Source organism: Sminthopsis crassicaudata, chromosome 2 (assembly GCF_048593235.1).
Source record: "Sminthopsis crassicaudata isolate SCR6 chromosome 2, ASM4859323v1, whole genome shotgun sequence".
NCBI lineage: Eukaryota > Metazoa > Chordata > Mammalia > Dasyuromorphia > Dasyuridae > Sminthopsis > Sminthopsis crassicaudata.
Genome location: NC_133618.1, coordinates 171,605,910 through 171,632,102, shown reverse-complemented (window position 1 = coordinate 171,632,102; position 26,193 = coordinate 171,605,910). Strand labels below are relative to the sequence as shown.

The following is a 26,193-nucleotide window of genomic DNA, read 5'->3' as shown; positions in this document are numbered from 1 at the left end:
ACAGAGGATGGTCTACCTCTCAGACTTGTGGAGGAGGAAGGAATTTATGACCAGAGGAGTACTAGAGATCATTATTGATCACAAAATAGAAGATTTTGATTACATCAAACTAAAAAGTTTCTGTACAAATAATACTAATGCAAACAAGATTAGAAGGGAAGTAACAAATTGGGAAAATATTTTTAAAAACAAAGGTTCTGACAAAGGTCTCATTTCCAAAATATATAGAGAACTGACCATAATTTATAAGAAACCAAACCATTCTCCAATTGATAAATGGTCAAAGGATATGAACAGACAATTCTCAGAGGAAGAAATTGAAACTATATCCACTCACATGAAAGAGTGTTCCAAATCACTATTGATCAGAGAAATGCAAATTAAGACCACTCTGAGATACCACTACACACCTGTCAGATTGGCTAAGATGACAGGAACAAATAATGACAAATGTTGGAGGGGATGTGGGGAAATTGGGACACTAATACATTGCTGGTGGAGTTGTGAAAGAATCCAGCCATTCTGGAGAGCAATCTGGAATTATGCCCAAAAAGTTATCAAACTGTGCATACCCTTTGACCCAGCAGCGCTACTACTGGGATTATATCCCAAAGAAATACTAAAGAGCGGAAAGAGACATACATGTGCCAAAATGTTTGTGGCAGCTCTTTTTGTTGTAGCTAGAAACTGGAAGATGAATGGATGTCCATCAGTTGGAGAATGGTTGGGTAAATTGTGGTATATGAAAGTTATGGAATATTATTGCTCAGTAAGAAATGACCAGCAGGAGGAATACAGAGAGGGTTGGAGAGACTTAAATCAACTGATGCTGAGTGAAATGAGCAGAACCAGAAGATCACTGTATACTTCAACAACGATACTGTATGAGGATGTATTCTGATGGAAGTGGAAATCTTCAACATAAAGAAGATCCAACTCACTTCCAGTTGATCAATGATGGACAGAGGTAGATACACCCAGAGAAGAAACACTGGGAGGGGAATGTAAATTGTTAGCACTAATATCTGTCTGCCCAGGTTGCATGTACCTTCGGATTCTAATGTTTATTGTGCAACAAGAAAATGATATTCACACACATGTATTGTACTTAGACTATATTGTAACACATGTAAAATGTATGGTATTGCCTGTCGTCGGGGGGAGGGAATAGGGGAGGGGGGGTAATTTGGAAGAATGAATACAAGGGATAATGTTATAAAATATATATATATATATAATAAAAAAAAATTTAAAAAATAAAATAAAATAAAATAAAAAAAATAAAATACAATCTTGTTCAGAGAAAAAAAAAAAAAAAAAAGAAAACCCTATATGAAATGACGAAGAGTTGGATATAACAGTGACTGAACAACAACAAAATCAAGGAGTTTAAAAAGTCATTTTCTTGAAATAATCCTGTGAAATAGGTATTTAAGATGTGTTGGAATACATAGGAGAGCTGCTGGAATACATGGGAGCCACCTGACAGTGGCTGCTGAAGATGCAACCCAGAATGGATCTCCTCGTGTGAGAGGATGATACAGGGAGACTGAGAGGCAGTTGCTGCTCTCTGACCTCTCTCTGACTGAGAGGCTGTTGCATTGTCTGACCTCTCTCCTCTTCCCTCTGTCTCCAATTTATCTCATTCCCAGTCCACAACACCTGTGTCAGCAAAGGCTGCCTTGCAGCAACTTCAGATGTTACGATCCACAGCTGTGGAGGCTCTGGGGGAATTGACCTGCCCCTTAACAAAGATGGAAGATATTTTAGAAGTTATCTAGTCTGACCCCTTCATTTTTTTCAGATGAAGAGCCTGAGTATAGAGCTGGTTAGATTACTTGCCCTAGGTTGCAGAACTGGTGAGTATCTAAGGGTAAATCTGAACCCAGGATTTTTGAATCAAACCCATGGCTTTGTCCAGTACACGTTTCCATGATCACTCATGGCTTTTAGAAATCATATGCAAGGAATGATTCCACCTTCCAGCAGTGGAATAGGTCCACATAAAATACCAGCACTGTCGTCAGCCAATAGGTAATGCTTAGTTTGAAAAACTTTGAAGAATTATTTCAATTTTATGTGTCCTAGGTTAAAAAAAAAAATGCTGCATTTCTCAGAATTTGCCAAATGTTGACCTCATACATTGGAAACAAGTTAAAATAGGACCTGCCACATTATAAAATAATGTAACAATGTGGGTGTAAGCTGCTTTTTTCATGCCTAAAACTTAGTACTAGTTAGTTAGCTATGGCCTGTGGAGAGCTGCATAGATACAACAAATAAAGCAGGATCTTTATTCCATCCATTCTGTAATCATGATCATGGCTGACAAGGCAAAGATCTGGAATCTTAAGGCCCCTCAACATTTATTTCATGTGGATATTTGAATTCTATTGGAAAAGTTGAGTATGGGTGTTCTTGATGTTAAATGAAATTTTTTTATTGACATAACCATCATTGAAAATCTTGAGTCAGCTAGGGGGAACTATGTATAAACCACTGAGGTTTCAGACACTACTGGTTGTGTGATCCTGGGCACCTCACAGTTTCCAGGCCTGGGAAACTCATTCAACTAATGCATATGGGCACCTTTCTCCAGTTTTCTGGTCTTAAGTGCTAGGGCACTCAGGCACTGGAGTCTCATAGTCGGTATATATCAGAGGCAGCATTTGAACCTACCAGACTCCAAGTCCAGCTCTTTAATTATCTATAAAGCATAAGGCACATAGAAGGCAATTTATGGACTTTCTCTAGTAACATGATTCCCTGAGCTTCTACACAGGAAATAGCAAAGGGAGTTACCCAGAACAACAGACCAGAATTTGTTACTCATGTATACATTTTCTAACCACAGTGGGAAGAGTTAGGATTGAAAGTGCTACAAGAATCTCACAGCCTGCTGTAGCAAGGACTAAAAGAGAAAATCTTGGAAATATTTTTTATTAAGCGTTTTCAATCTTTCATTCTCTTTTCCTTTCTTTCTAGCCATTTTCTAGTGTCAAAGAAACATAAATCTGATTGCTTAAATTTGTTCATTCATCCAACAAACATACTAGGCACAAAGTGCACCGTATTTGCTCCTAAGAATGTAGCTCTTGTTTTCAGTGAGTGTACAATCTAGCAGGATAGGATATATGATGTGAGCAAAGTTCAGACTTCATGAAAGTTCCAAATTAGGATCCTATGGCCTTCTTTTTATTGTTGTTGATGTTGTGAGACTTTTTTATTATAGCTTTTTATTGACAAAACACATCCATGGGTAATTTTTCAACATTGATCCTTGCAAAAACTTCTGTTTCAACTTTTCCCCTCCTTCCTTCCACCCCCTCCCCCAGATGCCATGGACTTCTTTTCTTAGAGGCTGGAAGCCACTGTTCCCCAAGTACAATCCAGAAAACAAAAAGCATCATCAACATTACTAAATTCTATTTTTAGTTCTGATAGGTGAATTCTCTATTTGCCTTGAATTTAAGTCCTACCAAATCACTTTTAAAAACTGAATCTCAACTATCTTATTGCTTAGATACAAATGGAAAGGCCATATCCTTTCTTCTTTCTGCCTGTTGAATCCTACCAACATTAAAAAAAAAACAATAACCCAAATGCTACCTTCAAAAATCTTCTATTCTCCAAGTCACTTTTCCCATAGATCTTAAAAAACATATAAGTATTATTAATTGTAGCTACATGTATTTGAATCTTTTCCTTCTACTAGGTTATAAGATCCATTTGTGCCAATGTCATAGAAAGAGCACTAGATTTCACAGCAAACACCTGAATTACATTCCAATAATAATAGCTAGGAAAAGTGTGTCCTTCAGAAAATCCTTTAGCCTCTTATGGCCTCAGTCTTCCTATCTGAAAAAGAGGTACTTAAATTATTCCTTCAAAGACTTTTTTTGTGAAGAAAGAATTTTATAAGCCTTATTCTTGTGTACAAGATGTCCCAAAAGTATTAGTGTAGTTTTAAGCTGGTGAACCTAATTAAGCTACAGTAGCTTAAAAAATTGACTAAGACTTTTGAGATACTCTTTATATGTTTCTTTGATTTAAACTCCAAATTTCCTCTTCATCTTATGGTGTTCTGCCTACATCTTAAGATTCATGCATGTTTGTTAAATCAATGAATAGATATATTAAAAAAAAAAAAACAACCAATGGTGAAGTCCAAATAAGACACTATATTTTAGTAATCTTGCCTAAATCTTGTTAGTGCCATTTATCATGAGATCTATTTGAATAACAAGAGGAACAAAACATAGCCAATTCTCAGAGGTGTTAATGAGGATTAATAAAATGTGTCTGATAAGTCTATGCTTATGGAGAGAAAGTTAAGTGGAAAGCAGAAGCAAAAATATAATTTAGACCAAAAACATTTTATGAAAGGAAAAGAGCAGTTTTTCCCTATATAAATTATTTCACTTTTCTATATCATCTGAATTGACTAAGTTATGTCTTAGCTTTCTATTTCACTCAGCCTGATCAAAGTCAGAATCCAAGCACTCAAGCCTGCTTAGATTCTATTAATATAGCATCACTCTCCTGCAAATATGAATACCTATCACCTTTAGACTAATTGTACAAGTCAGGTGCCATGTAGAGTTTTCTACAACATTCCATTGAAACATTCTGAGAATGCAGGTGATTCACATCCTTGCTTATTTTCAGAAATTCCAAAGTAACATCTGTGTGAAAATTTCATGTTTCTGTGAATTCGGAAAGCAAAAGTTGTTCATTATTCTTTTCACTAGAGTATAACATTGGCACAAAACACTAGGATTCTACTGACATCTGCTGGCATTTCACCAGATTATTTTTGAAAAGAAAGAAAAAGCAAAGGATCAAATAATTTGTTAAGTTTTCACTATTATTTATTTCCTGAATTAGGTTTCATATTCATTTGACAAGAGTTGGGGATGGGTGCTCAATAAGGATCAATTGAAGAAATTATGATAGTCATGACAAGATTAAAATCCATATAACATGATCTAAACAAAAGAGAACTTTACAATCAGGACATCTGATTTTCTTGTTCTAGGATATTTTCATTGGTTCTGATACAATCTACTTGCTGATCAAACTTGTCACATTTCTGGGCCGCAGTTTCATCAGCTAAGGATAGGGGCTGGTATATGACTTCATTTTTGCATATGTAGTGCTTGGCAGGAGCATATTGCATACAGTAGGCGTTTAACAAATATTTGTTTAACTATATAAGATGAAAAGGTTGAATCAGAGCAATAGGACCCTATATCTTCAGAATATCGATGTTCATCTTGTTATATCCTTCTCAACCACAAAGTACAGGAGATATGATTGAATTAAAAGATCTCTAAAACCTCTTGCAGATATAAAAATTCTAAGGTTCTCTAGCTACTTTATGTTAGAATGAATGGATTTCATAGGTACAGTTCATAGAATAGTTAGAAAAGTTTTTTGGGAGGAAAAAAGAGGGAAGTTAGCTATTTTCAAATTTTTGAAAAGCTGCTCTGTGAAAGAAAGAATTAGATTTATTCTGTTTGGCACCAGAAGGGCAGAACTAAAAGCAATAGCTGTCAGCTTTAAAGAGGTAAATTTGGCTTAAATATTGGAAACATTTTAATCAACAATACAAGCTATCCAAAAGCAGGATGGAATGCTTTGAAAAGTAATGGGTTCCCCCTTGTGGGTAGTTTTAGAACAAAATCTGGAAAATCATTTCTCAGTTATGTTCTCAGTTATTATGTAAGGATAATTATTTTTATTTAGAATGTTTATTCCACTGGAACACATGACCACTATGGTCCTCTGACCACTATAGTTCTGTGACTATAGAATTTTTTAAAGTGCATTCAAAACCTAGCCCCTTTGTCATTAGACTGTTAACTAACATTTTGTTGTTATTTTGTTCAGTCATTTTCAGTAATATCTGAATCATTGTCATGCCACTTGAGGTTTTCTTGGCAAAAATACTAGAATGGTTTGCCATGTCCTTCTCTAGTTCATTTTTATAGATGAGGAAATTGAGGCCGGAGTCACACAGTAAGAATGTGAAGTCAGATTTGAACTCAGGATGATGAGTTTTCTGACTCAAAATCTGACATCTACCTACTGCATCATCTACCTGCTTGTGATATAAGTAGCTAAATTACAAGACCAGAAAGAATAAGTGAATGAGCCCAAAACTTGGAATATTGGAAAAAGAAGTTAGCAGATTTATTTATTTTAGTTGGGAAGCCATAACACATCTCTAAATAAGAAAAATACTACCTTTTTACTACTGAACAGATTATGTAGGTTTTTTATATCAAATGTAGAGAAGCTTCATAGACTTGTGGTTAGTGAAGTCAATAAGGGAGTACTCGCTGGCTGGTCCCAAGTAAAGTGTTTTTCATACTGAGTTTGACATAGGAAGTGAAGTCTGATGATAAACACCTTGAGGCTGTTTTGCCCTTTGTTTATTTCTTCTATCTCATAATCCAAACAACTATGCATGATTTGTTCAGACTCTTCATCCTGTTTAGCAGGAGTGTTTCTCTGTCGACACACCATGACTTTTGAGTTGTCATTTAAGATTTTCAAGGTGTTCCTGATGTAGGAACTTTTAAAAGTTTTAAAAGTACATTTATAAGTACACTTATAAAAGTGTACTTATGCTGTTTTATAAATGTAATCAGAGGAAAATAGTTCCTGTATGTCCCTTGTCTCCCCTCAAAATTCTTCTGGTATTGAAATGTTGAAAAGAAAAAGAAAGAAAGGGGGAAGAGAGAGAAAGAAAGAGAGAGGGTAGAGAAGAGAGAAACAGGTGAGAAAAAAGAGAGGCAGAGACAAAGAAAGACACAGAAAGAGACAGAGACAGAGAGAGAGACAAATAGAGAGAGAAGAAAGAAGAAGAAGAAGAAGAAGAAGAAGAAGAAGAAGAAGAAGAAGAAGAAGAAGAAGAAGAAGAAGAAGAAGAAGAAGAAGAAGAAGAAGAAGAAGAAGAAGAAGAAGAAGAAGAAGAAGAAGAAAAAGAAAAAGAAGAAAAAGAAGAAGAAGGAGGAAGAGGAAGAGGAGGAGGAAGAGGAGAAGGAAGAGGAGGAGGAAGAGGAGGAGGAGGAGGAGGAGGAAGAGGATGGAGGAAGAGGAAGGAGGAATACTTTGCTATATGATTACTTTACCTCCTCATTCATGGTTTTTCCAATAACTCTCTTAGGGGCGAAGAAATTTTAGTCATAAATGCACAAATAATTTATATTTTTCAAGTTATAATAGATTTTTAAAATTTCCCCTTGTTTAAGAAGAATAATGATCATTCATACTGAGTACCATTGAAAACGATCTCCATGGGGTTGGGCCATGATCCACTTTAATCCATAAATCATATATCCATTTGACTAAATAACATTTTAGTAAGGGTTATATTCTTTCCCCAGGCTCACATGTGTGGCTTCCTTTGACGTCAATAGGAGCCATGTGCATAAGCCTAAAGGCAAATGTTGGCCTTGGCTTCTGGATTGGCACTTACCAGTATAATGATCTACATAGATCAAAATCCCTTTAAGGCCATACATAACCTTTCCACTGTTTTCTTTGTAAATCTCTGAGGTAATGGCTAACCTGCTGCTGAAGCCTAAATCCTTATACAGAAATATGTAAGCACTCACTATTAACTCCTAGGCATCCTCATGATCAGTGTAATATTTTTCATTTTAGGGCTCTCCTGGGAAAGAAAGGCAGGTAGACTATGCAGCAGATGGCTAGATTAGGATGAAATCTCCTAACAAAGTTAGTCTGCCTCTTTATTTCAAGAAATTATTCATTTTCTAAACTGGGGATACTTAAATATGTCATCACTTATTGTATAATATTGTTTAGGAATTACTAAGATTGCCAGCAGCTAAAGAAAGAAAGAAGGGCTTGTATTTATCCAAGTTGTAAAGAGGAGCTAATAAATCTATCAAAGGGCAGCTTTCCATTGTTGCCAGCCTGCTATTTAATGATACTACAGATGCCACATTTATCTGGCTAGAAAGAATGAAAACCATAACTCTGTTTATTAAAGAACAAAATATGAGAGTAAATTTTTTAAGTTGGAACAAGGGATTGCAAAAGTGTTATTTAAGTTAATTTCTGAAAAGTAGATAAAAATCTATTAGGAATCATAAAATTGCTTAATTTTTTTTTCCCTCTTGGATTCCTTTATTAAGTTCATTTTCTTTTTCTTCCAGCAATGGGTAGAAGGATTAAGAGCCATCATACATAATTTTAGAGCTAACAATGTTAGTCCAATGACATGCCTGAAGAAACAGTGAGTACTTACTCTGGTTCTTTTAAAAATTGAGAATTTTATTTATCATATACATATGTGTTGTATATATGTGTGTGCGTGTTGTAAACATATATTGAAAAACCAAGAGACAGAGAGAGAGAGACAGAGACAGAGAGATTGAAAGATGCATCTACCTTTGGTTGTCATCAAATAAATGGTCCAAGTCAGAAATAATTTATTTTTAACCTGAGTCCTGTTCTCCTTCTCTATTCAGATCTAAACCATGAAAGTGGAGTTAAAGTGGTTTTATTTTAACATTAAAAGATCATGTTTTCATGTAAACTTTTTTTATGTTGCTCAACCACTTCTATGTAGCCTTGAGAAGGGGCAATATTCAATGGCTGGAGAACAGCTAGAAAGTTCACTTGCCCAGAATTTTCTACTTGCAAATGATGAGAAAATGGAGGCTAGAAAAAGAAAAACTATCAGAATCCACATTGCTAGCACCTTCTTGTTTGACAAGTAATGAGTAAGACTAGTCCCTTGGAGCTTTACCCTATCATTATTGCTTCCCTGCTAATTCTCAATCTTATGTCACCCTCTTCCTTCCACTTTATTCATAAGCTGCCAAGCTGAATAAGGTTTCTCATTACAGAAAATCAAAGGTGTTATTCCATTCTGACAATGGTATATGACAGAGATTTGCAGCCATCCTAGCTAACAGAACTGGGAAACTTTATAAAGTCAATTTAATGCTAGAGCTTAACTGCTCAATTGTAGCAATGCTCTTCATTAGCATGATAAAATAGAAAACTCCAAGAAAATGACAAACTACTTACTAGACTCTAATGATAAATATTGTTTAATGGAAGTGATAAATTTTCCAATTAATTTAAGATGCAGTTTCAAAGTATATGCATTTATTTGAATAAGCATTAAATTATTTATGGATTATTTTTCATAATAACACAAGATTAGATATATTGAGATTTTGTGCAGCAAGATAACTGTATTGTGCAGCAAGATAGCTATATAAATATGTATACATATCTTGTATTTAAGATATATTTTAACATATTTAACATGTTTTGGACTACCCTCTAGCTAGGGGAGGGGGTGGGGGAAGGAGGGGAAAATTTGGAACAAAAGGTTTTGCAAGGGTCGATGTTGAAAAATTACCCATGCATATGTTTTTTAAATAAAAAGCTTTAATAAAAACACATATATTGAGATTAATTCCCCAAAAAAACAATAACTACAACAGTGCAATTAAACGTTTTTTCTGGATTTCAGCTGGATGAAATTGGCATTTATGACAAACACAAATGGTAAAATTCCAGTTAGGAGGTAAGTAAATAATTTATGCATATCATGTATCTTACTATGTAACTATTGTTAATCAAAAAGAAGGCATTATGTTAATATTTTATCTAAAATAATAATTGAATATTCATTTAAATAACTATATAGTATATCCAGTTTCTTAAAAATGCATTATCACAAAAAATTCTTAAGAAGATCCACTCTGCTCTTTTTTCTAGAATTTTATCTTCAGTCTAGAATGGACAAAATTAAAACTTTAATGAAATAAGGAACATGGAAAAACTTGGTTTCATTTCTTCAAAGAACTCCAAAGAACTAACTGTAATAGGACTTTGACTTTTTTTCTTTAATTCTTCAAAACAAAGAAGAAACAGTGGAATTCTCAAGTATCCCATTTATGTGTATTGGCAAGGACTTTCCTTAACATCAGTAGTATGAGGTCTCCAATAATTTTACCATTTCCAAGACTATCATAACCCAGTAAAAAGTGGGAAGAGTGAGAAGATGCTGTTTACTCTTTTGGTCATATTAAGACTATTTCCTGTGATCTCTTGTTGTTGACTACTACCCATATACTTGATGTAATTACATACAAACACAAGACCCCTCCAAAAATCAGAATCTTTTTGAACTTGCATATGGCATGGGCTTTTTTATTCAGTGCAAGCTGAGAAAGCCACAGCTAGTTTTGTGAGAATAATATAGATATGAAATTTTATTACAAACATGTATTGAGATGCATCATAAATATTTATCTTGAAAATTGTTTTATATGTTTAATAGCCTATTACCTTTTCCATAGTGAACAGATGTGTAAATTTTAAGATTTTAAAACTATTGTTCTTTAATCTATTTGCTATCAGAAAGCTCATCAGTAAAAATTGGGCCAGCTCTAGAATTTTCCTTGTAGTAAGTTACCTTGAAGTAGCATATTATTTGAAAAACTATGAGAACAGTGCATGGGTTTCATGGGTAAGAATTAATTCTAGGATTTGAAATTTAAAAAAAAATATTACTCTGGAATGGGGTTGTCCTGGACCCAAACAATTTTGCATCTACCAATTTGTTCTTAAAAATAAATTAAGAAAAAAGATGTTTAGATGATTCAGATCAGAACTACTTCCAGCATCCAAGCTTAAAGTCAACCCCATACCTCCACTACTACTTTTAAACTCATCATAGAGAAAAAAGATAAATACTCCTCACCAGATGAATTTTTTAAAAGCTCAAAATCCTATTAAATCTAGTTCTTTGAAGTTTGAAATGAAAATAGATTTTCCCATGCTTCTTATTTCATTAGTTTGTACTTTATTCTTCGATTTTAATATAAAGATAACATTATTGAAAGAAGAATAGAATGGATTTTCATAAGTTTTTTTTGTGATAAAGTATATAAATAGGAGATGGTTTGAATTGCTCTAATTTGCTAAAGAACAAAGTGAAACTATATGCGTACCCATTTTATCATAACTCTTAAAATTACCCTACTTTAAATAAGCAACTGTGAAGTCCACCTATTTTATACTATCATTAATGATATAGTCTACCATATTGTATATAAATACATGATAACATTACTCAACATTTTTGACTTCTTTGAGGTATATACATGGCAGTCGGATCACTAAGGTAAAGAACCAACCTTTAATTTAAAAAAAATTAAATGTATAAGAATTACATTAATGTTCTTCTCATGTTTTTACTTTCAAGTAGTTTAATAACATGAATTAGCTTTCATACTACATTATTATATTAAAATATTCAAATGATCTTCTATTTCCCTTTAAAATACATTGCACACCCATATAAAATGGCACCTTTCTCTGCCTTAGTAGATGATATTCATGAATTGCCATGACAGAAGAAATTGTCTTCAGATCTTCTGGCATTGGTCCTCTCTGAAATTATATAGGAGTATTCCTAGAATTATAATTATTGAATCTCTTGCTGAGCTATACTCAAATCTTTTTTAGTTCAGATGTTTGTATTTATATTCCACTTGCAGAAGTCCAGATTACCTCCAAACCATACTGAGGCTTTAGGTAGGAATGATACAGGATGGATTTACAATGAAAAGTTATTTTAGTGAAGAAATACAGGGGGAAAGTAGAGAAAGTGTCAAGGGATACTATTTGAGTGCTTTTAAAAACTTCTTTCAAGTTCTCATCTTGCACTAAATTCCTTCCTTGACAAATTGCCATAACAATTATCTATTCTACTTAATTTATAAGTGAATGTTTTATCCCTAGTTTAAAAGTTTTTTTAACCTCATATTTAATGATTTTGAGAACACTTTAGTTAATCTTTATTTTATTCAAAATAATTTGTTCATTTGACTTAAGGCAGTATAATTGTTTAGTATATCCTAGCATCCTGGATCTATTATGAAATACACAGTTCATTTTTTATTTAAGATCAATGTTGAAATAGTTGTCTAAACTTTGGAGGGGAAAATTATATTTTAAAGTTCAGAAATGCAACTCGATCAACATTAGGCACTTACTAAATGTATACAGCTTCTAAAACAAGGTTTGTTTCCAGGACATGAACAAAAGTGAAATGGATAGGTTATGATTAGGATACTTCCTAAACTACTATAGTTTCATTGACAATAAATATCCTACTCACTTTCATGGCTGTACAGGATCTAAAAACTTTTGTGATTTATTTTTTTTCTGGGCTATTCCCATTCAAAATCATTATTATCTTTTTAAAGGAAATAACTAAGGTATTTTGGCATCTACAAGAGACTTTTGTAATCTTGGCTCATGGATTTTGATGAACTGTTCATGCCAATATTAACAGGTGCTTGACATAGGACATCTGTTCTTTGGGGGTGGAGAAAAAGGGGCAGGAGAAAAGAGTTTATTAGAGTTGATGGAGGATTTTTACAAAGCCAGAAATGGTGGATGGATCTTCCGGTGTGTAATCTGCCAAGAGCTTGGTGGAAATTTTAGCGAATTCTATAATAGATATGAAAAATAAATACTTTAAAATTTTCATTTCAGCTATGATTAAACAGCACCAATTTCAAGATCTTTAAATGGAAATATTAATATGTTTTACGTAATTTTTCAAGAGAGCTGATACTCAGAATTATGATATTGATAAAGGATAGCTGCACACCAGTGGCACTGTTGAGTGTTGCAGAAAAATAGAAACAAAGACCTAGCCAAAGACAGAGACCCAGAGAGACAGTGACTGAAAAAGTAGAATATAAAACATTATTTATGTCTTCTAAGTAAAGACCTAAAAGATAAATGAGAAACAAGATTTAAATATTCCTTAATTTGTCACTCTCTTGACCTTCTAAATGGGGCATCTGAACCATGAGATCTGCTCAAACCCATAGTACTTCTTGGTACTTTTTAATCTTCACTTGCCTTCTATCTTCACTCTTTATCTCTACCTTTCCCAGTTTACATAAGCTGAATTTGAGGAAAGAGTGAGAGCTGAGGAATGCGTTAAGGAATGTAGCACAATTAACAATCCTGCCATTTGCCTCTAGTTCTTTTCCATTTGAATTACCTTAGAAAGATTACCTAACAAAAAAGATGGCAGTGTAGAGCATAGTTGTTGCCAAAATTAAAGAGGTGCTCTGTTAGCCCCTCTCCAAGCAGAGCTGGTTTTATAGTTGTTCGCTCTTAATATTCATTGATATCCTATGGCTCCATAAAAACTAATGCCATATTTCTTTAAACATGATGTGTGATATTTATCCTAGTAGAGTGTAAACTCAGTAAAGTGAGAATAGATTAGTTTCTCTTTTGTATTTTACCCCTACCACCTAGACATTTAATATCTTAATAAAAGGTTATTGATTGAAGAGATGATGTTTAACCAATTAGACAAAGGTAACATATTCAGCATTATCTCAGTTTAGTTATAAAATCTAGGATTTAAGATTTTATTAAAGTTGACAAGAGTTATCAAACCACTTGATGTTTAATGTCCAATCATAGAAGTCCCTAATCAAGGCAGTATGGTACAGTGAAAAATATGAAAAATAGGAGTTGGGGTCAGATTCCAATTCTAGATCTTCCACTTGCCAGCTGTGTGACTTTGGACAAATCATTATCTCTTTGGGATTCAATTTCCTCAACCATGAAATGAAAACATTGAAGTTAGATGGATGCAGCAATCCCTAATCTAAATATGGGATCCTATGCTGGTGGGGGGATCCCAAAATTCTCTTTAGTAGCTAAAAGACACATTAAATATTTGGAAATCCATACAAATTTAATTTTGTCACAACTAACTGAATTTAAAGACATATCCACTAGTTTGAAAAGAATTTCGGGAATTTTGGAATTTTGGTAACATCCCATCTAGAAATATGTTCTGGTACCTAATTTATTTTTATCATAAAGTTACGCCATAAGTGAGACTTCCTCTGATCCAAAAATGAGAAAAAACTGCTATAATCTTCCCACTGATTTATTGATCTTCATGGATAATAATTTCTATCTACTTTAAAACATTAAAATTAACCTCTTGGGAAATCTTTGGAGTCCATTGGAAAGAGGAAAGCTTTGTATGAATGCTGAATAAATCTACCCAATGCCTACTTCTCCCCCTCTATTTTGGCAAATCAGTGTTAGTAACAAGCTGTTAATGCTTAAATAGGAGTTTGCCATCTTCTCAGCATGAATGTCTGAGCTTTATGAAAGGGTGGGAAGTTGGTAGAGATCATTAAAAATCCTTTCATACTCAGATAGAAGATATTCCCATGGCTTAGATGTGAAGCCTACTGTTCCCAGATGAAATTGTTGATAGACATGAAAAGGAAACTTGAAAAGTTAACAAGCTCTTGATGGATAATCTGAAGTACATGATCTTATAATTAGTTTATAATTTCAGCCTTTGAGCTATCCAGGCAGTATTGGCAACAGAGCATAATATTTCAGTGTTTGAAATTGTCATAGGGAATTCATTTCAAGTTTCAATCAAAGAATTTGTAATATTTGCTTCTTATATATTTGCTACCCATCAAGAAGTTTATATACTAATATGTCAACTCATAAAATTTTCTCTTCATCTACATTAGTCACTAGCGTTAAGAGTGTGTGGTGATTTTACTCATATAAAATTTGTCTATGGTAAGGAAGCTGTGGCAAATGTGATTGAACAGTTAATACCAGATTACTACATGAGCCAATCCTAGATAAAATGTCTTGGTAGAGAGAGACAAGTGATATTTTATAGTTTAGTTGTTGTTGAATGGAAAAGCACTTAATAGCACAATATCCTTTCTCTGCTAACATAATAAAACTAGGCTATGACTCAAGTGTTATTACATTCCACAGGGCTTCACAATTTTATATGTAAGTTCAATGAGTTAGCAATGATACTTGCTACCTTTCACTGCAATCTATAATGTTACTCCACAAATAATTATTAAGCTCTTTCTATAGGTGTCCTAATCTACATTAAATTACCAATTCAAATCTGCATTTTTTTAAATTTTTATTTATTTTAGATGACATTTTTAAAAAAAACTTTGAATTTTACACCTCTCCCACTCATAGACCTACTCTGTAATTTAAGTGACACTGGCTTTCTTCCTGTTCCTGAAACTTTACACTCCATTTCTCAGCACTGGGTATTTTCACTAGCTGTACCCCATACTTCAACTTCTCTCCCTCCTCATATCTTCACCTCCTGTCTTTTCTGGTTTCATTCAACTCTCAACTAAAACCCTGCCTTTTATTGGAAGACTCTCCTAATTCTCTGTAATTCTAGTGCCTTCCCTCTGTTAATATTCTCCTATTTGTCCTGCATATAATTTGTTTCTACATAATTTGCATGTTGTCTCCTTTATTAGACTGTGAGCTCTTTGAAAGCAAGAATTTTATTTTCATTCCTAGCTCTTACCATGGTGTCTGGCATATAGTAGGTATTAAATCAGTATTTATTGACTAACTCCCCATCTTTTTCATCCAAATCTCTCCACTCATCATTTAAAAACAGAAAAAAACAAAAACAATATTTTAATGAACATTTATTGACTCACCTCCAAGGCACTGTGGTATACAAAGCAAAACAAAATAATGGAAAGGGTCCTTAGAGATCACATAAAATTCATTCTCATTTTGCAATAAGAAAGCTCAATGTGAGAGAGATAATATATTTGTCCAACATCAAATGGGTAGTTTGTAGCAGAACCAGTGATGAAAGTAACTTTTACAGGGTCAAACAACTTTTTCAGTTTAGTTTTGGTTCTTCCCGGTTCTTTTTTTTTTTTTTAACCTTCTACAAGAAGGAACATTTCTGTTTCCTTATCTGTAAAGTTGGCATAATAATGCTTGCTCTTTCTACATTATAGGGTTGTTATAACACTTAAAACATTATGTAAATATCAGTTGTTGTTATTTATTGTTGTTGTTACTATTAAGTATGTTGACTAAGTGAAAATGATTGGGCTTGTTTGGTAAGTAAAAAATGCCAATATGTGAAAGTAACAGTATTTCTATTTTGTTTCTCCCCTTCTGTAGTATTACTAGAACCTTTGCATCAGGTAAAACAGAAAAGGTGATTTTTCAAGCCCTTAAGGAATTAGGTCTTCCCAGCGGAAAGGTATTTATCAAGTTATTTTAATAATGTACTACTAAGTATATGTTTTTTTTTAACATTTTTCAAATTATTTAATTACTTTAGCCATAAAATTGTCATGAATTAAATCAGTAGTGCCAGACACCTGGCTTTGCATATACCCTTTTTCCCATGGGAAAAGAGGGGGAGGGGGAGCAACATAAATGTGAATTGATTGGTTTATCTTTTGGCACACTTTAAAGGGTTTAACAAAAATATTTTTTAAATTACAGATAACTATTTCATCATCTTTGTTCTCTTAACCACATTAAGAAAACTAATTTTAAAATATCTTTTTGACTTAGAAAAGCCATTTTGGCTACAAAATATAATCAAGTTTAATGGAAAGATTAAGTAAATACTCTTGTATTTTAAAAGCAAATTTAGCCTAATAGAGTTTTATAGAATTCCAACTATTATAGATATTGCAAAATTAACAAGTGTCTTAGGCCATAAGATTTTCCCCACAAAATCCCTTTCTGTTTCTCTTTGTTACCTTTCACATAGACAATCAAGCTTTTATTATTGTTGATGACAAAGAGAATGAATGTCAGTGTTGCTACTTAAGTAAATCTTGCTCAAAATTAAACAGAAACATTAGCTTACATAGCCAGGAAGGCTGGTTAGAGAACGATACTTTCTCTCAACTCTTTCATGTTTCTTTCAGTGCATTTGAGAAAATTCCAACATATGCCTAGAGTTATATATCTACGTATATGGCAAAGAAAAAGGCCTAGTAGGGGCAGCTAAGTGATGCAGTGGATAAAACACCAGCCCTAAAGTCAGGAGGACCTAAGTTCAAATCTGATCTCAGACACTTAACACTATGTGACACCCTGGGCAAAAAAAAAAAAAAAAAAAAAAAGAAAGAAAGAAAGAAAAAGGCAAAGCCACCTATATTCTATCAGAGCTAGCTCCTACACTTTGTAAAATCACTGCTGAGATGCACTTGTTGGTTCTACCAGTTGGGTTATGGCCAGTCATAATCAACATGCACAATGGCAATCAACACACACAATGGCCTTGAGACACCAGTGGAAGCAGTTCATTATCTCTATCACACCTTCATTGAGAAATTACTGCTGAATGAATAACCTACCTTCCATTTCTTTACAGAATGATGAAATTGAGCCTGCAGCATTTACTTATGAAAAATTTTATGAACTAACACAAAAAATTTGTCCTCGGACTGACATTGAGGACCTCTTTAGGAAAATGTAAGTTCTTTTTTATACAAAGTGACTCTTAACCTGTATCATTCTCATTTTAGATTTTTCTCATATGTTTTGCCCCAACATTTCAGTGCATTATGAATAGAGTGTCCAGCCATGCCTGTTACCTCCATATCCTATATTAGCAGGCAAGGTCAGAGTTATGTTTCCTACCCTTAATTTATCAATGTAAAAGTTTACTCCATATTTTCAAGAAACTTTTACATAAGTTAAAGGAAGCACCTGGAACTTTTTTTTCTTGCATTGGCTTTACTAACTCCCTGTAATTTTAACCTGCTCTTTTAGGTTATTAACACATTTTGTAAACTAACTAGATTAAGTATGGAGTCTTATTATGTTATTGGAAAGTTCATTCATTCAGAATTATCTAAAGTGGATGACTTACATGTTGTTTTTGAATTACCAGCTTTTAAATAATTACTATGGAAAAAAGAATAGTAAAAGTCTTGACTATGGTGTTCATGGTGAGGGTGGGTGGGGGCACAGTTCTTACAAAGGGTTTTTGACCTTTAAAAGAATGTACAACTACTTAGAAAATAGTCTTAGAAAGTATCATCAACAAATGTCAACATGTAAATCGTACCTACTATAGCATCATATACAGAAACTTACTTTTTCTAATAAATTTCTTTTCAGCAATGGAGACAAAACTGATTATTTAACGGTAGACCAATTAGTGAGCTTTCTAAATGAAGTAAGCTTTTTCATACATTAACTACCATAAAGTCTGTCTGCAGTGGCTTGCTTCTTCCAGTTTCCTCATTGCATGCATCATGCCATCATTGGCTTTGCTTCTGACCTGCTGATCTTTCCATTATGGCATCCTCCAGGTGCAAAAATCAGCTGCAACTCTATGTGTTCTTGTGCTTTATGTATGTTGGCTTTGCCACTTGCTTTTTGCTGATTACTTGCTGTGGTGTGTAACTATTGTGTCTATGAATTTTTATAATATTATATTCATTTACTTAAACATGTTGGTGTTCTGTTGTCAGATATATTAAAATGTAATGAATTGTTTTGTATTGATCTTTTTTAATTACCTAGAGAATGATTAATTTATGGCACTGTAGTTTGATTCTCCATTGCTAAATTTTTCTCACTAGTGATGCATGTATTAGCATTAGTAGATTGCATGTAAGGATATATAGAGTAGAATGAAATATTTTTATAACAAACTTAAAGAATCACTACATTCCTAATTGTTATTGTAGAGAAAAGGCTAATTTAATTTTAGGTGTGTTTCTTACTTTTACATTTTTCTAACCTAATTTTTAGTCAGATTCACTTAATATAGTTTTAACTCAATTTACTTGAAAACAGGAAAATAATTATAAAAGCAATTAAATGGTCCAATTTTTGTATCAGATTTTATTTCCATCTCCTTCACACTTCTGAAAGCCTATCTTATCAAAACCATCTAGAAGTTTTACTATCATGAAAATAATTAGAGCAGTGCATTTGCTGATTTAAAAGTGATAATATGTAACATATATACATGTATGTATGTATATATGTGTAAACGTGTATTTTTCATCACCACAAAAAACAAAAAGATAAATTCAGTGCCAGGTACATAGCAGATGTTTGATAAGTTATAATAAAAAGAGATAAGAAATAGATTAGATAAGTTATTTATACTAAATATCTCATCTCCACTCCCCTTTTTTTTTTCACCAAAACTTTTCAGTGGCTTTATATTTTATTTACATTTATGCCTTAGGAATTTTAATCAATGCTTGAATATATGCAAAATAAAATGAAAATACTTTTTAAATTCATTTAATATAATTTAATATTTATTTCACTTGAAATCTTTTTGAGTTGTTATGTGCTCCATTCTTTCTTAGTGATGCATATGCTATGCTTACAATCTTTACCCAGGTATTATCCACATTCTTATATTGTATTGTATTAGAAAAAAATAGATTACTTAGAATATTTTTCATCAATATATGCTAATATTCTATTTATCTTATCTTGTTCTTGCATTTTGAATAATTAATAATCAAAGTATTATTAAGGTGGGCCAAAAAACACATTCCCTTGTAATGAGTAGATAGTAGATGGAAAAGAGAAAGTCTGATGTCTGTTAACTTACTGCATTTGGGAAAATGTACTTCATGCATATGGTGGTGAATCTGGCTTCAAAGCAATGATGAGACATTTCTTATATCTTACTTAGAATTCCATGTTTCTCAATAAGAACCATTTCTAATGTTGTATATACATATTTAACTTTCCAAGAGCACTTACTTGTTGCTCTATTTTTTTTAGTGTGCATTTGATTTTTGAAAGTCTAAGCCATAAAACAGTTTTGAAAATATACTCTTCATTTCTGTAGTCATTTGGTTGACCTTCTTCTAGCATTATATCATAATATTTAAAACTATTTACTGCTTTTAAATACTTTCTTTCCCTTTCTTCCACTTGACTCCTATAGAGAGAAAGGAAACTCCTTGAATTTGAGTAAGGAAAATGATGGATTCAATTCAGTACCAAGTTTTCTCTAGTTGCTGATATTATACAGTGCTTACAGATAACTATGTTGATAGATGTGATTGCTTCAATTCAGCCATCATTTTTTAAAGTTGTGTTATAACACTGTATAGCTGTAGTCAAATACAAACATCCTACTATTTGTCATCTTTATTAAAGTGATGACTCATATGGGGAAGTAATTTAGCCAATGGCATCCAACCATTGCAGGCTAATAAATTTTGTCACAGCTAAGTATTTGGCTCTTCTATTATGGTTTAAGGAAAGTTCTCTTTGCCTTTATTATTGAAATAACAAAGTCCAGGTTGATAAAACTGGCAGAGAGTATTGAGAAAAGCTCCAATTTATTTACTTAATTAAGACCACAACATTGTCATTTCTGATCATATAACCTAATAATAATTTAAAATCATTTAGTTTCAAACTCAAATCTATTACTGATAATCAAATTGACTGGTTTTGGTTCTGTTTTTCCCTCTCTACTTTTAATCCTCAAATGAAGATGCTAATGAGTACAGAAATGGGCAAAAGTCTTGAAATAAGGGAACAATGATTGGAATATTGGGTGAAGAGTTAGTTATATCGATTATATTGAGAATAAAAAGCAAGTACCTACTAGTGTGAAGAGACCTTAACTGGCTATTTTAAATAGTCACAAAGTTTTATTCCTGGAATGGAATTTAAGTGCCAATTAGAATAGATGGGTCATGTAATAGATAATCTAATAGAACAGAAATAATTAGATACTATATCTGAAAGATAGTTTAGAGAGTATCTAGTTCAGAACACACACACACACTAAAATGAAGAAAATTAATTCCAAAGAAGTTGAGCAATATACCCTGGCATATATAGCTAGCTAGTAGTGTCAGAACAACATCTGAAATCTAAACCTACACCAACCCAACCTCATATGGCACATTGAACTGCAACAAACATTGCTACTCAATGGGACACAATGTAGTGTTTTGCAAACATTAAACTTTTATAATAGATTATTGTTAATATTATAATTACTGGCAGCTGTCAGGACAGTGACAAAAATAAAAATGTGTCAGCAGTAAGTACCATTTGTAAGAAAATGTAACAGGATACATATTTTAGCTTACTTAGCACTGTACCTAGCATGCAATCAATGATTGATAAATAATTGTTGCCTATCAATTCTAAAGAAAAATCTCTTAACACTTAACTGTTGTTGTTTTAAATGAATGTCTACTATTGCTGGAGAGTAACCAAGTGATCACGAGATAGTAGCCCAGATGTTGATTTTCTTCAGGATTTTGTCTCTGAATTTTGAATCTCCATATAGACCCTGATGCTAAAGTAAAAATATCATAAAATGTATTTTACAGTAATACCCAAAAGATGTTAGTCTCTCACTGAGAAAAGAAATACATTGACACATATTATCATATTACAAGAACTTTATTATCAGCTGCCAAAAAATTTGAAGCTATGTATTAAATAATCTTTCAAGTACCATTTTTAATTTTTGGCAGAGTTTCTGTAATTTCATCTCTGTTCTCCCTGTATATACAATGAGACAGTAGGTTATACATTAAGTCATTGGCATTCCTTATGGTAATACTAATGCCTAAACTTTACTAATAAAAATTAGCTTCATTTGCATTTTATTTTATAGTTTATGGAGTGATTTCATACCTATTGTCTCATTTGCTTCTTATAATACCTCTATGAGATATAGCACATATTATCATTATTCCCATTTTAGAGACAAGCCAGTAAAAGAGGGTAAGTGATTTTCTATGTTATAGACCTTGTAAGTTGCAAAACTATGATGACCCATCTTTTCTCCTGTATCTTTTCTCTTCTTATTTTATAACTCTGTCTTTCTCTCTTTTTTTAGAGCAATAAAAGGGAGCTGATTTGTAGCTTTCTAATCTCTTCCCAGGCAGCTAGGTGGTGCTAGAGTCAGGAAGATTCATCTTCCTCAGTTCAAATTTGGCTTCAGACAATTATTATCTGTGTGACCATAGGCAAATCACTTAACTATTTGCTTCAGTTTCTTCATCTGTAAAATGAGCTAGAGAAGGAAATGACATACCACACCAGCATCCTTGCCAAGAAAATCCAAATAGAATCATGAAGAGTCAAGTCAGTCACAAATGAGAAAACTATACAATTCTTTTCCTTCTCCCTGCCTCTTTTTTTTTTTTTTTTTACCATCTCTTGCTTTCTGCTCTCCAATCCTAATCCATCTTTTCCAAGTATTTTTAATTGGTCTTATTTTTATATAGAATTAATTAATTAGTTGATTTTTTTTCATTTTAATGTATAGGTATCACATGCATGCAGAATCTTCATTTGATAATCATTTGATAATGAACATATCACATAATTTTGCTAATATATTTCAGTAAACAGACATCTAATCCTTACTCAGCATAATGCAAAAAGGAAACTATGCTCTTTATGTGGTTCTACAACCATAATCATTTTTTCTTTTATTCACCTTCTTCCTTTCCATTATTAACAGATATTAACAAGACTACAAAGTTATTAGCCATTTGATTTTTAATATAAATTCATTTCAACTAGAAGCGAAAATTTTATAATTCGTCAGAATAATGGGCTACACAACTGCATGCCTGTACTATATTGCTAGCTAGGAACATTGTGTATCCCGCTTATTTGACCTTTCATAGTTATTCTCAGAGTTTTGTTTCTTCTAGATGCTGCACAGATAGTGATTGTTTTTTGCTATTCTTTAGATGCTGGAGATCTGTTGCTGGTAGCAATAATTCTATGCCCTTTCATTGCATGGCCATATTGTTGTAAGCTATAATTTTTTAGACTATAAGCATGCTTCATTGGGGTAAACTTTCAGAAAAGATTTTGTTGCTTCATTATGAATCAACAGTTCTTATTTTGGAAAGAGGCCAAAGACATGCGTTTTTTAAAATTGCATCAAGTGCTCTCTTGGTCACATTGTCTACCTTTAAATTATTCATCCAAATTGGTGGTAGGGTGGGTGGGGTAGAAATTTCATAAACCTAAAAATACCTTTTCCCAAGTATGTGCATATATCTGGGTAAAGAAGTGTTGCTATGGTCATACTTATTGGTGAAGTTTTGCTTGCATCTGCTTACCTGCCATGACTCAGTTGAATTTTGTTTTATCTTTTTTATTTATTTTATGGAGAATCAGGTACACAGTGTGCAGCCCTCAAATCTACAATGAACAAAAAAGAAGTGTAACTACCAAAAAATTTGTAAATTGAACTTTTCATTCATCCTCTGAAGTTAGGCACCATTGGAAGGTCATATTGTTCCTCCCTCTACTATTAATATAGGATCAGGAGATTCTAGCCCTGAAATTGCTAAGCTTTTAATATGGGCATTCTGAGTGAACTTCAGATAAATTCCTTTAGAATTAAATGATCTTAACTTCTTAAGTGACTAAACCAGGCCCATCCTGTTAATTTATAAATGTAAATCAATGAATTATAGTCTTTCAGTTTTACAATGATATTTCACTTATGAAATTACATTTGCAAACTTGCTCAATAGAATGAAGTTTGCTAATATTGAGCAGTCTTTTATGGAAGATTCATCCTATAACAATATAGTAATTGATTACAATTAAATTCTGTAGATTTAGGCCTAGAATATGTGTGATCGTCCATGTTTTATGTCTTGCTCTAGCTTCTATAAAAATAAGACAGTATAGAATAGCTATTTTCTCTGATTCTGCTTTTCTGTATGAAAAGGTATGTTAGAAGAATCCTTTCTTTTGGAGGAAAGAAAGAAGGAAGGAAGCAAGGAAAGAAGGAAGGAAGGAAGGAAGGAAGGAAGGAAGGAAGGAAGGAAGGAAGGAAGGAAGGAAGGAAAGGAAGGAAGGAAGGAAGGAAGGAAGGGAAAAAAAGTATTTTGACACTTTTTAAGTTACAATTATGATACTGTACATTTCATGTATTAGAAATTTTCTATTTTGATTATAGGAAACATTCTAAGAATTTTATATGGCAAATAGTATAATACTAAAGAGAGTTATTTTCTAATCTTAGCATCAACGAGATCCTCGACTGAATGAAATTTTATTCCCATTCTATGATACAAAAAGGGCAATGCAGATAATTGAGACTTATGAGCCTGATGATGAGTTGAAGACAAAAGGTAATGAAGAAAACAAACATTGTTTTATTTTGCTTTCTCTATTTAAAAAGTGGGAAGGTGGGAATTTATTTAAAGTAAATCATATAGATATTGGTCAAATGAATTTCTGGTGCCAAGATTAAGTAACTTTGATTTTCAGTTTTAAAAATATATCACATTTCATACTAGATGAGAATTTACACCATGCTAGCCAGAGTACCATTTTAAATTCAGTATTTCATAAAATATAATGTAGAAATATTTTTCAATTGTGCATTCTCATATTTAAAATACAACATGCTAAAGATAGATAAAAGTTAAATACATAATTTTTCATTTCAGAGCTTTGAAAGGAATTATTATAAAACTGAATGTAAAGATAGTATCAATACTATAGAAATTATCCATATAAATACCATTTAAATTTATGCTGGCATTCCTCAAGTTTAGTGCTTGTAAAAGAAGCTGAGAAAAATTGATATGTCTCTTGATTATTCAGAGATTAGATAAGTTAATTTGCAAATCATTTGAGTCCATATTATTTGATCAGTCAACAATCTTTCATTAAGTATCTGCTATGTTTCAAAAACATACCCTGGGGATACAAGTACAAAATGTAAAATACAAAGAATGTAATTCATACTACAAACAAATGTAATGTCCAGGCTAGCTCTCTGGAGGACCTGGGGATCAGCCCAAGTCCTTGGTCTTTAGGTAGAGAAGTAAAAGAGGCAGGAGAGCTACTATATAGCTGGTCAAAGAAGGAGTCTGGAATCCCGAGTCTGGAGCTTGAAGTCTTCTCTATGGCTGAGAGTTGTGTCTGAGAGAGTCTTCTATTGTCTGAGACACCCTTAAATACTTCAATATGATTACATCACTACAGTACACTGAGCAGGCACAACCGTGACATCACCATAGAGAATCATTATCTCACACTGAGTAGGTGCTGAACCACAAGCATCATGCTGTCCTTGATTCAAGTATACCTTTTCAGAGTTCCAGCCTTCTACAAACAAGCTTTTGGTTTCTTGCTCTAAGGGGCATTTTTCTGTGGCCCCATGTTGTACCCTGGAAAAGCTTATGTTTTACGGGATAAAACAACTTATTCCCATATAGAAAATACATACGCAGCAATTATGGGAAAGTGAGAGAAGGGCAATGTCAACTGGGAGAATCAGCATTTGGACAGGGTTTCTGCCTATTTGCATGACACATTATGAAGTTAGCATTATTTTAATATACTTTCCTGTCAACTCTTCCTCCAAAACTGTCTTTATGGAATGAAGACTATTTAGAAAAAAGATTAAATTCACACCCTCACTGTTTCAAGCTTCCTTTAGTTTCTGTGACTGAAACAGGGAATCTCAGTCTATTGGTATATTTATGATTTAACATTTCCTCAATCCTCTATAAATGTGTAAGGCTATATAAGCCTTTTATTTTCTTTGTTTTTAGGACTCATATCCAGTGATGGGTTTTGCAGATATCTGATGTCTGATGAAAATGCTCCAGTCTTCCTTGACCGCCTGGAACTTTACCAAGAAATGGATCATCCTTTGGCCCACTACTTTATCAGTTCTTCCCATAACACATATCTCACAGGACGTCAATTTGGTGGGAAATCTTCCGTGGAAATGTACAGACAAATCCTCTTAGCTGGATGCAGGTTGGTGAGCTAACGTCATTGTTTTATCTCAGTATTATATGTTTATATTCAATCCATCATAGTCTCCTGAAAAGACATATACAGTTATCCCTTCCACATTATGACTTTCTCCATCATGGTTTCAATATATTGTGGATAAGTGTAAGAAATTAAATAGGATTTTGAGGGAAGTTTTTCCAAAGCTGTGTAACTCTAAGCAAAACAGTAGCCTCTGTTTTCCTCAGTTTCTTCAGTTGTCAAATGGAGATAAACCACATGAGTTTGTTATGAAGATCAAGTGAGATAATATTTGGAAACTGCTTAAGTAAGGTGCCTAACGTAGAGTAGGCTATGACATTTCTCCCTTTTCTTCCTTATAAATATAAATATAACTTTACCCTCCACTAATAGATGATATCATAAGTATTACAATAATATTTAGATAGCTAAGAAATTAGTCTATTAAAAGATCCAAAATTATCCCCCATAAGATTAAAAACTTTTCACTTATATCTCATTTTACACTTATTAAATGATGAAATTACTCTGTATTTGTGA

At 33.0% G+C, this 26,193-nt stretch overlaps 1 protein-coding gene across 11 annotated transcripts in view; it reads left to right on the top strand.

Annotated features, from left to right (window-relative positions):
* Positions 1-26,193, top strand: part of PLCB4 (phospholipase C beta 4) — a 461,856-nt gene that overhangs the window by 341,801 nt on the left and 93,862 nt on the right. For all 11 annotated transcript variants that reach the window (XM_074287886.1, XM_074287884.1, XM_074287887.1 and 8 more), the window contains 7 exons: positions 8,190-8,269; positions 9,524-9,577; positions 16,048-16,129; positions 17,261-17,361; positions 18,013-18,070; positions 23,903-24,011; positions 25,446-25,656. In XM_074287886.1, the coding sequence (XP_074143987.1) occupies positions 8,190-8,269; positions 9,524-9,577; positions 16,048-16,129; positions 17,261-17,361; positions 18,013-18,070; positions 23,903-24,011; positions 25,446-25,656 (695 nt within the window). The remainder of the gene's footprint in view (positions 1-8,189; positions 8,270-9,523; positions 9,578-16,047; positions 16,130-17,260; positions 17,362-18,012; positions 18,071-23,902; positions 24,012-25,445; positions 25,657-26,193) is intronic.